General features: G+C 46.5%; 1 protein-coding gene across 5 annotated transcripts in view; it reads right to left on the bottom strand.

Moving 5' to 3' along the window:
* Positions 1-317: 317 nt before the first annotated feature.
* LOC124175774 (LIM/homeobox protein Lhx9) overlaps positions 318-18,304 on the bottom strand; it is a 67,978-nt gene continuing 49,991 nt past the window's right edge. For 2 of the 5 annotated variants that reach the window (XM_046556289.1, XM_046556290.1), the window contains 5 exons: positions 14,982-15,352; positions 9,011-9,184; positions 8,685-8,914; positions 2,302-2,537; positions 318-2,172 (listed from right to left, as the gene is read on the bottom strand). In XM_046556289.1, coding sequence (XP_046412245.1) covers positions 1,915-2,172; positions 2,302-2,537; positions 8,685-8,914; positions 9,011-9,184; positions 14,982-15,262 — 1,179 coding nt within the window. In that variant the 5' untranslated portion in view covers positions 15,263-15,352 and the 3' untranslated portion in view covers positions 318-1,914. Of the gene's footprint in view, positions 2,173-2,301; positions 2,538-8,684; positions 8,915-9,010; positions 9,185-9,749; positions 9,804-14,981; positions 15,353-17,304; positions 17,770-18,304 lie in introns of those variants that run through there. The other 3 variants (XM_046556288.1, XM_046556287.1, XM_046556292.1) reach the window with 3 other exon arrangements.

The following is an 18,304-nucleotide window of genomic DNA, read 5'->3' on the forward strand; positions in this document are numbered from 1 at the left end:
CCTCAGAACTCTGGTTGCCGACTCATCCCGAGCTACCTGCATCACCGTCCGAAAACTTGGCGAATCGCGTCAATTGATCTCGTTCTGTTGTCTCGCTGTAACGCTTGTCACTTGTAACTGCTGATTGACGCCTTTCACGCCCAACGTTTAACACCGTGGCTGGTTGTCATTGATTCTTAATCATTCCCTGTCACGATGAATATGAAGTGAAAAACTTTCTTCCTTGGAAGGACAGCCCGTAAGAGATAAAAATCTTTACCGATGTGGCACGCGCACATTTACAGGTTTTCATGCAATTTACATTATTATACATGATATATCATTGTATATATTACTATTTATTACACAGTGGCAGATGCATTGAAATGTCGCACACTGATATGTTTCGTACGTATTATAACAGGGTTTTCACTACACTTAATTGTTATAGACGTTACGCGCTGCTTCTTGCACCGAATTTCACATTTATACCTATATATATACTTCCAAGTTACGTTGCATCGACGAACAATAACGTTAACTTTACTGTTGATTTGATAGGTCTTACGTTGTATTGTTTTGATTTTTTTTATACAAAGAATTTTCATTTACGTTGGTAAGAATTTTACACGTTGCTCGATGTTGCATATTATATACCTACATTCGCGTATCGTTCATCCGTCCTATATAAATAACGAACTAGCTGTTCGCAAACTCGTTACCGTCGCCTGGGTTTTTGCTTCACGATGTATGAGACTCGCATAATTTTTTGGCACAGACTAGACTCTGAATTTTCAATTTGAATAAATAATAACTCAGGAAATAAGAAATCACAGATTTCAAGTTCACTCTCTTGTCGAATACCGTACGATGCAAGCAGTGTAACAGAAACATCTACGATTAAGATATAGTCTTTTAGCAGAAAACAAGTTGAACTCTGAAACGAAAATCAGAAAGTTGAATGAATAATATTCCCCGCGATGCGCAGTAATAATCGTGCACCAACCGTAACTCTGGCCTTGGTTACTTAATTGCAGTACAAACTGAAACACCGTCTGCGTTTGGCCACTCGACGACTCATAATTGGCTGTTTAATTATTAATATCATACAATATGCTAGTTGTACGATGAATTGCATTTTGTCTTTCTTACTTCTCTCCTTTTCCCTCCGTTTGCCACAAGTTGAAACTATACGTCGTCTAAAATTTCTCCTCACTATATTACATATATATATTTAATTCGGAACTTTATAGAACTATTTCATTATCACTTACGTCTGCAATTAATTGTACAATTAGGTGAAACGTAACCGTATAATAAATCTGCTTCAACATTATCAGCAGGGTTAAAGAAAGAGGGTGAAGGAGAAAAATGACCGATCCGCTTAGCTGTTTCTATACAATAAATGACTAGTTATAGACAGCGAGATCTTGAGCCGCAACTTCTCCCCGAGAAATAGGCGACAATGTAGTTTTAGCTGTACCTATCTATCTATCTATCTATTTATCGAAAGCGCGTGCGGCGTCGTAAGTGGTTGCCTACGCAAGTGCGAGCGCAACATACGTATAATGTTTTATCCGGTAAAATCTCCTGAGATAATCTCCCCTTCTCTCGCAGCCTCCCTGCATCACGTTAAGAGATTCCACGTGGCTCGAGCGAAACGTTCTCTCGATGCGATAGAAACCGATTCCTTTAACGGGACGCAGAGCGATCGCGAATCCCGATTATATTATCTGAAAGTCCCGCGGTTCAATCCGGCGATCCGTCGGTTTCCTCCACTTTTTCCATTAATTTTTCCTCCCGAATCGCAGCTCCGTTTCCGCTGCACGTCCGAGATCCACGGCCACCAGCTCCTTTCGCACAACCGATTATCCACTAGCCGAGCTGGTTGGGGAGGGAGCCGAAATTGCAGTCCTCCTCCGTTTGAAACCGGCGTCAGTAGATATCGGAGAACGATACCTGGGACGAAACGCCTGAGTGGAGATGGTGCAGCGCGTGGAGTTCCTCCATGGAAGCTGGGGGCAGGCTGTTGCTGTCCCCCAGAAGGCCGGAGCTTGGTCCGACGCTGGGGGGGCGCCCCTGGTTCGAAGACGCGGGTGTTCCTGGGCAGCCTACGCCGCCTCCGCCCCCGCCGTTTCCCTCCTGTCGCATCATGTTTCGTCGCCATTTTGCCCGGGCGTTTTGGAACCAAACCTGGCGAGCGAAGATAATAACGGGAGAGTGGGAAATGGAAGGGGGAAGGAGAGAGAGCGGACTTTTTTTACTCCGTCAAAGGTCGAGGCTCGCGCCAAATTGCTGATGAAACCTCCGCGAGGAACTCACCTGGAGGACGCGCTTCGACAGACCCGTCTTCTGAGCCAGCTGTTTGAGGTCCTTGGCGTCCGGGTTCTGGTTGATGGCAAAGTAGCTCTTCATCGTTCTGAGCTGATGGTGTTTGAAGCTCGTCCGCATGCGTTTCGTCCGCTGACTCTGGTGGACGGAACCCGGGGATCCAACCGAGGCGTCGTAGGCGGTCAGCGACTCCATCGACGAGGAGAGCTCGCTGGGGTGAAGCAATTCTGTAATCGTGCAACGTTTACACCGTAATAAAACGAGCCGAGATACTATACCTACAAATACGCACCTTTCTACTTTTAATATCCCTGTTACGGGGTACATGCGCAAAGCGTGCGTATATATAACATATATACATATATATATATATATATATTATATATATTCCGGGAATATCAATTTCCAGAGTAATGAAAATTCCCGCAACTCAACTGCGCCTAGGATCTGATATAGAGGACCACACGGAGAGTCCAATTACGCAAGAGACTTGCTTAGTCCAATACCGACCGGCAGTTTCAAATATCCCGCAAGGTAGCAACAATTTGTACGGACAAATACGGAGCGAGGTGGCGTGATCGGATTCCACGGCAGTCAATAGTCACGATTACGTGGGAGCATTGCATGACGGTCGTTAAGAGACGGACGTAAGGCTCCATTGGAACAGTGACAGGTGACGAAAAATCGCAAATGCATGATGGGACGCGAACCGAGCATACCGTAAGTATTTTTGGGACACCGCACAAGAACCGGTGCAGCTTGCAAAGGGGAATTGCGCAGCAAAGACACGTGCTGGTTAAATAAATCCAACGAGTAAAAAGAATGGGTAAAGAATGGCGAAAGTAAGGGAGAACCAAATAAAAAGAAATTAAAAAAAAAGATTAAAAAAAGAACAACACCGACTTGTTCTCCATGAAACATGGAAGTAACAGCTGCTGCTGAGGAATGACGAAGTGCATCCTTTAACGGGTTCAACCATTTACGGAACGGTTGTAAAGTGGGTACAAGATCGTGCTGGCACACCACTGGTGCCTGACGATTGTTGGATCCAATCGATGTTCCAGTCTCCAGGCTCGATCTCACGTGTATCGTTATTGAAAAACGAAGCCCCGGAGAAAGAGATAAAAAGAAAGGGCAAGAAAGACAGACCTCGAGACCAAACAGTTCGGCATTTCCTATACGGGACAACGTGATCAATCAACGATACACGCTTGCAATCAGTAGTTTCGGCGGTCACAACAACCAGCCGGCAGGATCAGGATCGCAGGACTTGGGTCGGTCTATCGAAAATTTCGAAAGGACATCTTCGATGATCGATCATTTTCAAACGAAACCGATCGCTTCTCGTACCCTACGTGATATCGTTCCGGCGAAATAGCTGTATCGCTATGCAAGGACCTTAGAGAAAAGGACGAAGAGAATTCGAGAAGAGAATGCAGAAAAATTTGTACGCAGACCGACTTTCGACGTTTTCATCGTTGTTTATATGATACATACAGGAATAAGCCTCGCAGCAGAATTACAGAACGATCCTTGAAATAAGAACTTACATATTATAAATTTAATGGAACAAAAAGTGATATCGCACGGAATCGCCGTTCGCAGCGAGGACGCGGGCATGTCAGCTGGGAGTGGGTGAAGGTGGTCCAGAGTGCGAATCGTTGATGGGTCGAAATGGTTAAGGGGTCATTAATAATCGTCAGTTGTGCCGACAAGGCGCTGAGCGGTGCAATCCCGACGGGTTAAGCATGTGTGCCGGATGGCTGACGGGAAACGGGGTAAACACCGAAGTGCGTAATCCGGGCAGCGCACGAGAGAAACGCTTGTTACGGCCAATTACCGTCCGACTACGCAGCGTCGGTTGTACGTAAAGATTGTACAATCGGAACAGGGATATAAACGCACTCGCGTCTTGCTCTGGGAGTGGACCAACCGCAGTTTGACACTGTTACTTCGTCTTGTCTAGTAGACTGCGAAAATTTCATGTACAAAAGTTCGTTTACCGTGTGATCTTTTCGTTCGTGAGATTGCTCGAATCATTTGAACTTTGCATAGGTGAGTGAAGCTACAGAATAGTATCCTACCGATTTTTTGAAAAACGCATTTATCCGAAAGAATTCGATTGCACTTCTTTCATAAATTGAATATGTCGATAATCGAAGCTTTATTTAGTTAGGATTTCAAGCTTGACTGAATCCTGTACGATTTCATTGATAGTAAAAAAAATGTCAAAGTACTTTGCCAACTTTTTCTTTTTCATTGCTAAACTGTGTATTCCAATTTAGTGATTGAGATTTCTTGCAACGTATCCCGCGACACGCAAGCTCTTTGAGACCATTACCCATTAGAAATGTCGACTCCTCTATTTATAACAAACCTTCGATTTATCACTCACCGGTTCTCTTATCAGGATGATTTTTGTAATTTATGAATCACGGCGTGGTATAACGATCATTTCGAAGCTGCATCTGCCGTAACTGGCTTCGCCAGAGTGTGTAAAAGAGAGAGAGAATGAATAAAAATGAAATGTCGTAAAAAATGAAAACTGAGAAAGATATATCCTGTTTGGTAATCAGTGTTAACGTCTGAAATCCGTTCATAAAACAATGACTATCTCGTTTAAATCAGTGCACGCGGGTTCTGCGCCGGGATTATAGCGGTCCGGTTTCTGCACCCGGATGGAAGCAGAGGTAGCACAGCGCAGGTTGCGTGTGGAGGTTTTACATGCGCAGTGGTCATGCAGCGCTGGGTGACCACCCAGCGACGAAGAGACGGCTTGGCCGCAGAGGGCGACTGTATAGGTACCGCGAGCCACTCGAAGAGTCAATCTAATAAATAACACGACAGTGGATAACCATTGAATTCAATTGAGAAAACAAGTTTCGAATAAGACTAAAAGCGAGCGAGCGAGCGTCTCCTACGGAGACTCGACGTGCAGGTCTCGGGGACCACGACTCTCATGCTTCGCGCTGCAGCTGCTGCTGCTGATGTTGCTGATGCTGCTGATGCAGCATCCAACGGGCTACCAAACACGACGATATATTCTAAACAGTGTCCGGAGTTCGAATCTACACGGATCTCGCCCAAACGCAAGTCGCCGTTGTAGGATCGACTTTGAATAGAGAATTTTTCACTTTCGAAGAGAGTCGACTCACCATGGCTTCGTGCTTCGTTCGTCGTTACAAGGGATACGCACTAACCTGCCTTGAAAGGCCTGAACCTTCGAAGGGTTTCGGTATCTCTTGGGAGGTATTTTGATACTCTGATATTGTCGCAGTGTGTATTTACAAACCTCTTTGCGTCAAGGTTATAGGATTTGTAGGGTGTTACCCATCCCAAACAAGCTGTAGGATTTCTTGTTCTCTTAAACTCGGCTCTTTCCGAGTCCTTAAGCTTTCCAAGTCCACAATATTTCATTGATCTGTGTACTGAACTAATCGATTTATGATTGTAAGACTTTGGAACTCCTAGAAAAAATCTTGGCACTGTCACTTCGATATTACTACAGAAAATTCCCAACGACCGTCGAGTGTCAGAACGCGTATGAGAACAAGGGCAGACACGAGTTGGCGTGCGGTTTTCCCTAATTTTTTCAAGAATAAAGAACAAGTTCGAACCGCAGTCGGAACAGCGAGCCGAGATCGACGTATTTTTCGGACCGTTTCAGGTCTCTTGAAGAGAACCCGTCCGAAGGAATACTTTCGCGACAGAGTGTATTTCTGGTCGAGGTCTTATGTTAGGTCTGCCGCTACCTGCAGCACTCGCACCACGTACGGTGAGCAACTTTTGGAGACGTGGACCGCGGTGTGGTCCCCGGTGGTCAAGAAACTTCGCGAGACATTTCGCCAAAGAATCGTTTGGACCGCGCTGTTTACTTTTTATTGTGCAGTTCCTGAAGCGAAATAAGAAGAGCAAAATTCCGTTGGTCGAGGCGGCGTGTTCCCGTTTCGAAAAAAGTATCCGTCGCAATTTTTTCAAACTTTTTCCTTCTCTTCGAATCTCTCAATGCAAGCTTGCTGTTATAATTTTTTGGTAATAGTGTCGATTCCCTGATCCCGATGGGAAGTATCCGGAACGCCGGGCGTTTCAGTTCCGTACAGTTTCAGGGCAACGGCTTGATGAACATCTTCGCGAAACGTAACTCCGGTAATTTCTGAATGACGTAATTTACGACGGAGTAATTCAACGCCTCGGGGACGAAGAGCACCGATAAATATACACGCGCACGCAGCTCAGGCCGAGAGAAGGACGGAGATAAGAGAGAAAGATGCGCATCTACACGGCGTGCGGGTAAAAGGTGAATTCAGTCGGCGGTGCGCGGCCATTCTGCGCCTGGTGAGGGCTGCGGGCACGCATTGGTCGGTGCAGCATTCTTTTCCCGGAGGAGCGGCCAATCAATGCATCTACGCGCCGATACCCATCTGTCACTGTCATGCCAGCGAGCTGCCCGGTACCTAAGATCGGGATATCCTCCCGGGGGATGGAAGGCAACCGGGAGACGTAGTCCTCAGGGCGGCAGCGTCCTTATAACTTAAATTAATCGGACAAATTTCAGACACGACGAAATCGCGCTTGCGCCACGCTTTTTTCCTCCCTATTTTGCCCATTTTTATTCAGCGTTCCTTTTTGTCGGCATGGTGAATGTATTGCGATTTTTTTTTTTTTTTTCGCGGGTTGATTACTACGCGGCCTAGAAGAACGGCAGATGCGGCGATCGGCAGATTGTACAGCGATGATACACGATTGTCTGAAAAGCTGTCCGCATTCGCTGTAACAACCGGTCCTCGAGATCTGAGGTGCTAAACGAGGCCTAATTGAAGTTTACTGGCAAGTTTGTTCCTCGTTGGATAAGGTGAACGAAAGATCTCCGAGGAGCTCGTCTGCTTAAATCAGCTCTGTTATACCCACGAGGAGCTGCCCGATCGTATACGGAACTTGCTACGTGCAGATAGGGAAGACTAACGTGCCGCTTGACGGTGGCAATTGCACAGTCTGCACGTTGCAGCGACGGAAGCCGTAATGAGAAGGACGAAAAAAAGTCCAAAAGAAAGAGGGAAACCGAAGATCACAAAGAATCCACGGACAGTTTTGTCACACGGTGCTACGTTCTCTTAGATGACAAAAAATAGCTTCGGCATAGCTGTGTGACGCACGTTTTGAACTAACAAAGTTTTACGATTCGTTGATTCTCATCAATTTGATTATTTTCCAATTATAATTCATCACATTTGAAAACTTCAAAGACTTGTTATATTTGTGTAAATTCCTTCAATATCCATCGCATTTTATTCATGAACTAGCGAGTCCTGCAAAGAATCGTACGTATAAGCGGGTGATGTCTAATAGTTCGGCTCTTGGCGTTGACGACGACGACACCTATCCCAACGATCGAAATCTCCTCGTGCGAGCTGGTTGATTAATCGAAACGATTTTGGATATTCGAACAACGTCAGTCTAACACTCGTCACCTCAACTCTGTAAAGAGATAACGTCGATCCAGTTTAGCCATGGTCTAGCTGCCCAAAGAAGAGACGCAGCGTTCCTTGCTCGCAGAAGCTAAAAGGACCAAGACGCTATCCGATACATCGACAAATCCCGCGAAGATGTCTCACTGTTCCTGACAGGATGTCATTTATTTTTTAACCCCCGTCTTCTCGCCTCGTTTCTCAGTAAATATTCTCACTCGGTATACACAATGTGCGTTTAAATACTCGCATATCTTTTTCTCCAATCCCACCTAGGGAACGCGCTTTATAATTTTATCTACGTCAGACTACCAAATTTCATTTCTCCTTCTCTCATCTTCACGTCATGCACGAATCACGGATAAAAGTTTTATTCCACGTTTGCAAGCACACGCGGCGGTAAACTTTACTCAGTGTTAATAATTCTTCGTTTCAAAGCTCCACTCTCTCTCTCTCTCTCTCTCTCTCTCACCGTAAGCTTGCAGTCGGCCAAATGTTTGCTCCAACTAGGGAAGATTGGAGTGCAGATCTCATTTCCGAGCAAATAATACGCGCCCTCAATCTGTCGAATTGCAGTAGCTCGGCCGCGTCGGGCGCTCCTCTGTTTAGTTTCAACTTTCGAACGCGCGAGCCGCTTACCACCCGGCCAATTACACTTAACAGCTCCAACCCCCGACTCAGCACCGTACCAATTACTTGTATTTATATTCCACCCTCGCCGAATCCCCGAGAGTCTGAGTCTTCTGCATTTTTTACACTGTATGCGAGCACGAACGTTTGCACAAGTGCGATTATTATTTGCCCAGGCGGGAGGAAGTTCGCGGCGTGCGTTGTACCAATAAGCGGTAATGAAAAAGGCCGAATCGAAAAGCCGGGTTTCAGGGTAATTTCCATGTTGTAGGTACTCACCTAGAGCGCCGGCAGCCAGCCGCATCGTGACCGGTAAATCGGAACCGGTAGCGTCGGAGAGCTTGCGCTTCCGGGGACGACCCTTCTGGACGCCACCGCCTTGGAGAGGGCTTTGTTCGGCCGCGCTGAAGTAGGCCGGCCCAGGAGAGACTCCGGGTGATCCGATGTCGTCGACGCTGCCTCCGGCGCTGTTGTAGTCAGCCGCGCAGCAAATCAGCTCGTAGTGAGGCCTGGGCGGAGAACCGGGCGATCGATTGATCAGGAGAATTGGCCTCGAAACCAGTCGAAAATCGATTCTGATTGACCGAAAACTCTCGACTTCTCACCTGCAGTATACCAGCCCTTCTCTCTGGCCGAAATGGTCACCTTTGTTCAGAGGAACGCCGCAGGATGCGCAAGTGAAGCAGGCGACGTGGTAGACCAAATCCCTCGCCCTCATGACCAGCTCTGAGGCAGAAATTCCGGCTCTACATCGAGCACATCTCGACACCGCGAACAAGCTGTAAAAATTTTAACTCCAGCACAAACTGAAAATACGTTTCATCGGTTGACTGGACACGACCTGTAACGTGTTTCAGGGTTTTTTGTTTCTGCTTCAAAGAGTAATTAACGCGATATGTTATATGTTATAAAACGATAAAGCCGCCTGGCAATTGTAAACCAAAGTGTTATCGTAAAAAAATAAAACCAAGTTAATTTTCAAGCGGCATTCAAGTTCAGGGATCGAAGATCGCCGGTTAAGTGGACCATTCAGAGATTTATGCGGCGACGTGAGACTAGCCTGTCTCGAAAGAGGGACGCCCGCACCCTTCGACTCCATGTTTCAATAGAACCGCGAGATATTTCCAGAAATGGCGGACAATGCTGCGATTCTGCGCGTGCATTCCTCCCCCTCTTTCCCTTTTCCTTCGTCTCTTCTTAGACTTTTTCCCCCGTCTCGATCCCCGCGCCAATACGTTTTCATACGCCTGCACAATATACGCAAACTTTCTTACGCCGCGCAATGCAATTCAACGATTCTCAGCGTAGCTGCAGCAGCGATTGTGCAACGTTGTCTGAACTCACCCACACAGCGGCTCGCCCACTGGGTCCGCGTGCAAGAGTCTTGTGCAGTTTTTAGAATATGCCGAACAATGCCGCGGAACCACTGGAAACTCCGGAGTGCAAACGTAGACGGAAAGGTATTGTACGGTTTGAAATGCTGCTGCGCAAAGTGTGCGTATAGCTGTGTAGGGTGTAGGAACCTTGCACACACGAGAAGGAGAAGAAGGGCGAACCGGCGGAACGGGCTCCCCGCCTATATAGATCCAACGTTGCAGTATTGTATTGTTGCATATTGCATGGAGTGTCTCGTTGTTTTCCCCAGTAACGAACCAGAAAGATACCAAGGCAGGCGCTTCCTCTCTGGTTCGAACCAACGTCTGTTCCTACACATATACATATACGTATACATATAAATATATATATACGTATACATACACACACACACACACACACACACACACATATATATATACACATCACGCATTATCTGATACCGGCATACGCAGGTATACTGCACATCGAGCAATAACTTCTAATTTATTAAGACTGTATCTCTCGTGTTTTTACAGCCCGGCAAAGATTGCAAAATGCAATGCAATGAATAATTAACATTGGTAAAAGATTATTACGCATTACACGAATTACTGACAGATATAACTCGAACTTGATTTCAATTTTATATCGCGCATTCGCTTCTGCCAACGTAAGACTTTCCAGCGAAGAAGAAGAATCGTAACTGAAATAACCGTATGTATGTACATACATCCCAAATACGTGTACTAGTGGGACGAGCGAAAGGGTATTGTAAAAAAAAAGAAAGATACGCCCGTCGTGTCCGAGAATTTTACGCGCATGTCAGTCAAATAATTGGACCTTTAGCCGACCTGTAATTATCCACTTTTCAACGCGATTCTCCTGATCGTATATTACGTACACCGCATACAGCCCGGTGTGCATGCGTGACATGTATACGCGTGCAGCATGCAGATGACCAGGTTGAAGATAGATCGCGTAGGAATTAATTCCCTGCTACTCTTACTCCAAATAATTGGCACGCGCTGCGTGTGCGCGCGATTAACCCACGGAATTTGCCTGGCAATTTCCCGTCCCGCAGTTTGCGTAACGGATAACTTACGGAACATGATTTTACAGGCGTGACGAAAATTGTCCATGCCGTTTGTTCGCGATGTTAATATGTGGGAGTGAGTTTGGCGGATCGATGAGTCTAAAATCGTGAATTCGCGCAACGATATTACAGGGAGAGATGATGAGAATGCGCGGCGCGACGGCTGGCGCCGGGACGCTCGGCAAGGTGTCGACGATATCGTCTTCTGAGCGTTGAAAGGGGGGAGATAACAATCTTTATAATATATATTACGTGATTGAAATTCATAATTTTATTCAGTAGCAATATTATTACCCGAGTATACAGTAGTTGCAAGTGCGTGTTACCAACCCATTAGGCAAATAAAATTACGGCAATTTTCCCCGCAGCACCGATTAAAATTGCATACAGCCGCGCATGATGCAGTTATACCCGTCGTTGCTGCTTGAAATTTGTACGTCTCGGACAACGAGCAAAGTAGGCACAGGTACCCGCGTATTTTCATAATTTGTTGACCCTGCATCGAATTCACCTGCGGATCATTTCTGTAACGTACGAAATGTACGAACACCAGTCACGCCGCCGGATTATAAATGTCACCAATGAACTTTGATTCGTTTCCACATAACCAGCGCTATCGGAGGAAATGAAAAAAAAAAAAAAACGAAAAAAAAAAAACTACCAACAAACATCAACGAATAAAAAAGGTCAGAATCGGCGATAGAAAACATTGTTGCGAGCAGCTTCTCGTCGTTTGATAGTTTCGATATCAACGTCGAGATGGAGGCGAGAGGGCTTCGGTACCCTGCATGTAAGACCGTCAAGTCGCATATCGACGGTTGTACATTGTGTAAGTCTCGTCGATTCAAAGTACACGAGTCGCGGCGTCGCCAATCGGCACATTAATTACGCATCCAATCTATGCTCGATGCAATGCTGCATACAGACGAACACACGGACGCGGCGAAGGTGGTGGTGGTGGTTGGAGGAGCACGTATGTCTGCGTGTGTCGAGCGTAATGCGCAACGTGAGCACGAACACACGCCCGTCGTATACACAATTATTTTCCAAGTACCTACTTTCGTTGAAATATGCAACGAACACGGTGAACACGCCGATCGTACAGCTCGTCGACAACCCTATTCACCGCACATTGCACCGTTTATTATCATGTCTATTACGATTAGATTCGACGATTCCCGTGGCAGAAATTCCCGTAAGGAAATTCTTTCCGCCTCATCTTGTTATAATAAATACACATAATTGCGAAACTCTTTCCTGCAGTCTCTATTATCGCAACTTGGAATTATCGCTTGCACTTAACGTATAATAATATCGTTCGAGAGAGAAAATTTGCTGTTGAATTCTTTCCCTATAATCTGTTTCAATTTTCGATTAAATTTCTGCTTATAATTCATTCCGTTCAACATATGCTATAAGAGACGATCTGATTCTTGTCAATATATCGGCAACACGCTCTGCTCGGTTATGATTCACAATCGAATAACATACCCTGTCCTCGAGACACTTGGAATATCTTGAAAAAATTTCCTGAACGCGGAATATTAATTTTTACTCCGCAACAAGGCAGAGAGGGTCGGATTGATTTTTCCCTCCCTCGATTCCCTCCGTTAATTATTCATTCTCTCACCGAGGCGACGGAAGAACGCCTCCGCATGGCTGATCAGGGAGTTTCGATGAGATACGTAATTACTAACCGAGAATCGAGGATTTGCCATCGGACGGAGTTCGGCGGTTCCCGACCCGACGCCTTTCGACGCCTCGACACCTAAGACCGCTGTAAATCAAGCCCCTCGGTGACTTATCCAGCGTGTTACCCAATGCGGGTGGAATTCAAGATCCGTAGATAGCCGAGCAGAGCAGACGGCCATTAGTAGACATTTTGTGTGGTCCCCCTTCCCAAATATAACTGACGCTTCTATGCAAATTTCATACTACCTCAATAAATACTGAAATGGCCGACGGAAAAGGTACCGTGGTGTATAATATAAAACCAAGCACAAAATAACCTCGGCAGCACGGGTTCTGCATTAATTCGACCGGGCTTACAAGACCGGTGTAATATTCACCGGTATCCATTTTGAATTGTCCCCCCCCCCCCCCCCCCCCACCTCCCTCTCCTCGCCATCCTCCGCCTCCCTCACCCTCCGTAAGCTCTGATATTTCACCCACGCGTTCATTCCGCTGCAGAACTGAGTGCGGTTAACGAAAGACGCGCGATCGTTTATTTTCGCATCTTATGTACGCTGTTAAAAGTGCACAACTTTGAGAAAATGATTCGAGTGACTGGAGAAAAAAGTCCGCACTTTGATGACTCGTTCGAATATTCCAAACAGGACGGATGGTTTTCTTTTCGACTCTTTGCAGCTCGCGAGGTACTCGATCATTGTGAAATATGAACCGGTATCATCCGCGCTAAATTTGTTTACAAAATATGAGATAAAATTTTGTTGGCTAATGCATGTGCGTGACACAAGGCAGATTAATCGAGCGATATTTATAATTGATACACTGTAGGTGGATTCTTTTTCCCGACTAAACGGCTCAGATGTGAAAGTTTATAGGTTTTCAAATCGGAATAACGGACACATGCAGGTTTTTAGTTCGTGTTTGAACAGGAATTGTTCAATGGGATTCAGTGGGGTTGCCACATCGATTGTTTGTTCGTGTAATACATGCACCAACATATGCAAAAGCCTATTATTTACGCTCGCAAAAGTCAGCTGAGCGAATTTAAGGTACGTTTCAAAGTATTTTCCGTATAACTGATCGTATTTGGGGTCTTTTCCGTAGACATGGATTATCCGGAGAAGCGTTTATCTCCGGACGAGGTCGAGGACCGTGGTTAAAGCCGTAATCCGGTTTGTTTCCATCCTGAGGTACCCGTAATTGTTAACGACGGATTTCACGGAAGAGACGCAAAATCTTTGAGAGGGATGAATTTCGTCGAGAGCGCCGTCGTATTAAGATGGGGGGAAAAAATACTCGGGTACTAATTGGAACAATGTAGTATATCAGGTAGGTACACGGTTCAATGTACCTACGTACAGAAGGTGAAGGTATGGCAGGGACAAGGGCTGGGTGTACGAGGAAGTTGATCCCGCGGTAAGAACCTCGGAAACGTCGAATCGTGTATCCTTGGGGAAATTGTGAAAACGCAGTAGTGCGTCAGAGGACATAAAGAACACTTGAATCGATGGTCGCGCTGCGCGAGACTTCAAAAAGTCCCGGGCAGGACTTGAGGGTTGCGTACTGATATTCGCATTCGTTCGTCTCGGGTTGTCTTGCAGTCAGGAGAGAAACGATGACCGACTCTGAGAAACGAGCTTGTGAATGTGTACATAGTGTACGTACATATATATCGCTCGTCGGTTCTTCTCTATATACCAAAGTGGAATGGAAGGACGTTGAATATATATTCACAAAGAGCAGCGAGACTCTCGGACGAACTTGCAGGCGAGAGCAGGGAGTGCAGAGAGAGAGAGAGAGAGAGAGAGAGAGAGAGTGAAACTGGGAGCGGCAATGGGGCGCTGCAGGGAAGAGGCGGAAACCCTGGAGTGAGCGTAACTCGAGAGAGTTGAATCAATGCGACAGTCCTCAGCTTCTACCTCAGCCCTCTTTCCGACCAGCCTCTCACCCTCTCTCGCTCTCCGCCCCCGTCAAGCCCGCCACCCCAAGGCTCTGGTTCCAACTAAAGTTGATATACCGTTCCGATTCCACGACCGTGGGATTCACTCCCATCCATCCATCAGTAATCAAAACGAAATCGCGTCATATACTCAGATTAAACTTCAAAGCTGCGATTCGGTTTCTCGACGTGGAAAGACTATCGTGAAAAATGCCAATAAAAAAAAAAAATAAAAAAAAAAAATGGTTACAAACATGACGTACGAGCTTTCTAGTATTCTAAACATCGCCGAGTCAATACGAACCAGTGTTGTTTTAATTTTCATCACTTATACTGCCAACGTAAGATGACACATCCAACTGACAATGAGCGCCGATGAAAAAGAATTTGTAATAAAATTACAATATCTACCTTAATTGCCCGTGCTTACGACCATCGGATACCTAGATACACAGGCATACAACGAAAATGCACAACGTAAGCTAGAGGTTAGACTGACCGGTAATAATCCTCCTTGCAGTATATATTTCCATCCCTGGCGAAGCAAGTGAGTTCGGCAGCCAGGGGTAGCCGGCAATGGCAGCACCTGAGACAGCCGCAGTGCCAGGCTCGGTCGGCAGCCCTGAGATACCACCGCTCGGCGATTTCTCGTCCGCAGCCTCCGCAGCTTAGCCCTCCTTCCGGGTTGCTGGACGGGTCGCTGGTGCCCACCTGACAGCTGCCGACGGCACCATCCCCCGGTAGGGGGTTTCCACCGCCGCAGCCCACTTCCTTCAGCATCGCCGACCGCCGCGCCAGCACCCTGACCTCATGCTGACCCCGTTGCCAACGATTCACTCGTCGTCTGGACTTTGGTCGGTTCTTGTATTCCTGTCAGAAGGACGGGGAGAGACGGAGCGTTAGTTATTTTCTCGAGTTTTATTTATTTATTTATTTTTAAAAATTTTTTTGCGTAAGTATATCGCGAGAGGAGAGCGGAGCGAAGGAATCGTTTGACTGCTCCATATGATCCGCCTTACAGTTCGATTTGTATTATAATTTTTATACTGGAATTTCTTTTTACACGGACACCGCGGTATGCGAGCGGTAAAAGTTTGAAAGCCACTTCGGAGATGGATGGAAAAATATATAACGTTAGAAATCGTCGATGCGCTGGGCGAACGTGGGAAAATCGTTTTCTTTTTGATAAAAACTTGGCCATGTTCTCGAACGACTTCCTGCACGTCTCAGTGTCTGCACTTGGTGTACGTACAGTGAGTACCACTGTGAGGTTTACGCGCTACAGGCATCGGTGTATAAGATACAATTACCCGATGCTATATAAAGAAGTATAAAGACGCACGCTGATGCTCTTCGAATTGTCAATTTACTATCTGACGCTCGAACGATTAACCGCGACGCGACGGCGCAGGAATCTCAATGGGAGCTTGGCAAAATTTGATGAATCTTGTAGCCGGTATTTTGTACAATCAATTTCTCGACACCCAGCGGTTAGCGTTAAATTGCACCTCAGGAGCTCGACGTAAGGTCTTCGTTAGAGGTTCAGGCTGGGAAAAGGCTGAAAACGAGAGGTTTGAATTTTGCAACGTCATCCCCATGAAAATAACTGCACGGTAATTTCTGCTGGGATAAAACTACAACTAGCATAACGTCAGTTAGTCGAAGAAAAAGTTTTGAGGGATTTTTTTTCAAGTTTCCCTTCAATTATTGCCGGCACATCACAACGCAACGATTGAGGATAAAAATTGATTACTTGACTGTATTTCGAAAATAATAATAAAAAGAAATGTCCCATCCTTGAATTTTCGTCTGATTTATTTCAAAGCAGTTGACGTTTTTCTTTACTCCAGGCCATTGAATCTGGATGTTTATTCTCTTAAAGGAAGTTAATAAATATCACGGTGAGTAAACGGGGAATTAAGTAATCTAGATGGTCGAAGATGGAACTTCGAAGAAGCGTTGCAGATTCTGCGCGGCGCAAAAAGGTATATATATGTAGGTATCTGTCAGATATAATCGCTGCAGCGGAATACTGCACGAGCTAATTTCTCTACAGCGAGGTTTTACGCGTGGGATGGTATCGACGTAAGTATGATGCTAATGAAGACAGTAATGATCGTAACAAATTAAAATCGAGTTAGATATTAATCGCGAGGCCGTGAGATAGGATGCTATGCGTAGTATTACTCCGCAGGAACCGAACGCCTTTATATACAGGTAATTAACATTACTCAAAGTTGAATAATTGGCACATGGACACCGCGCAGCCTGAATCTTTTCGAGACATTAAAAATCGGTGTTTGATTTCTTTTTATTTCCGATTGCAATGCAAAACGTGAAACGAGTAAGTCTGAATTCTAATTCAAGTTCAAAAAATTATACAATAACACAGCACCGACCCTGTCACGCTGTTTCATGAATGAAAAGGATCGAAAGCTCGCCCAATGCCGCGAGACAAACGCGGCTCGGTGCGCTGATGAATGAATTCTGGCCGGGTAGGTTAACTGGGTTTCTGAATCAGCCAATCAGCCCAGGAGCTAATTAGTCAGGTCTGCTTATAGTACAATAAATCAATGTCCGCCGGGCGACGGAGAGGTGGAAGACTCGTATTCGTCGAGCCACGTGGCTCTCGGTCCGAAGAAGAAGACCGGCCTCTCATCTCGGGCCCGTCGGACGTCCTCTTAATTATTTTCTACACACGTTCCTGCGCGATATGACGTGCGGGGAAAGCAGGAAAAACGGGCCGAGGAGGAGTCGCAGTTTCCGCCTCCCCGAGCTGGTTCGGAAATATTTTAACGACCCTTTCGTTTTCCAGGACCCACTGAATCCCGCACCTACCTGCTCCAGGCGTTACCAGCTCGATGTCAGGATCGTCCTGGCCGTCGGTCCGCGGCAGCGCGACGAAGAAGATCCCAAATTCCTCAGATCGGATCTCGCGACGGTCCAAGCACCACAATTGTCACTGTAATCACTTTTCGTCGAGCTTTGATATTCCTCCGGTGAAACGTCGGTTAAATCGCGGAGCCGTCGCTCGGTTTTTTTGCGCGTGTGTCTCTCTTTAGTCGAGCGATTTCAACTTTCTCTCGTCTGCAGGACGACGGGAAGATCAGGCTTTCCTAATTGTCCCGCTCAAGGAGGCGACGGGCGACTCGAGGCTGTGAGTATCGCTCGTCCTCGCGATTTTTCCTCCGTTTAGAAACGGCGCCGCGCGGCTTGATTCGAACGAAATTTCTGTCGCAGTCACACTAGGCGAACACACACGGCTCTCCGGATGCCACGGCTGCTGGATCGGCCCCGGCTTTCGAGGTACGAGGGCGCTACGAAGAGGGGTTGGGGATTATGGGAGGGGTTTCCAAGGGGTAGATACGCCCGGGTGCGCCAGGGTGCCTGGAAGCTTTGCGCGGCGGCTGCGCGGTCGCAGTCGGCGCCACGACGCCGGCTGATCCGCCGTCGGCGGGCGTCGCTCCCAACGTATAAGGATTTTCCAGAACCGACAACCACGCCAAAGTCGGCGCAGCCCCAGCCATTCAACGCAATTGACGGCGTACTGCATCAGTCCCGTTGGCAATATCATCTTGGTTTACAATTAGTACCGGTATAGTCAAGGCAAGTCAATACAGGGCGTCCGTTATTCATACCGTAATAGTTCATTCTTTGGTAGAGTAGTGTCAGGTACTCGGTATTGGTTTCGCATTAATTCACAGATCACGAATGCAGACTCGGTACCTTTCATCGGCGCTGGTAGGATCATACCCTTCAGGGAACAAGCATTGATGGTTCATTGTCGCCAAAGAGACTGGACCGGTAGCGATAGCCTTGGCA

The sequence above is a fragment of the Neodiprion fabricii genome, chromosome 2 (assembly GCF_021155785.1).
Source record: "Neodiprion fabricii isolate iyNeoFabr1 chromosome 2, iyNeoFabr1.1, whole genome shotgun sequence".
In the NCBI taxonomy this organism is placed as follows: domain Eukaryota; kingdom Metazoa; phylum Arthropoda; class Insecta; order Hymenoptera; family Diprionidae; genus Neodiprion; species Neodiprion fabricii.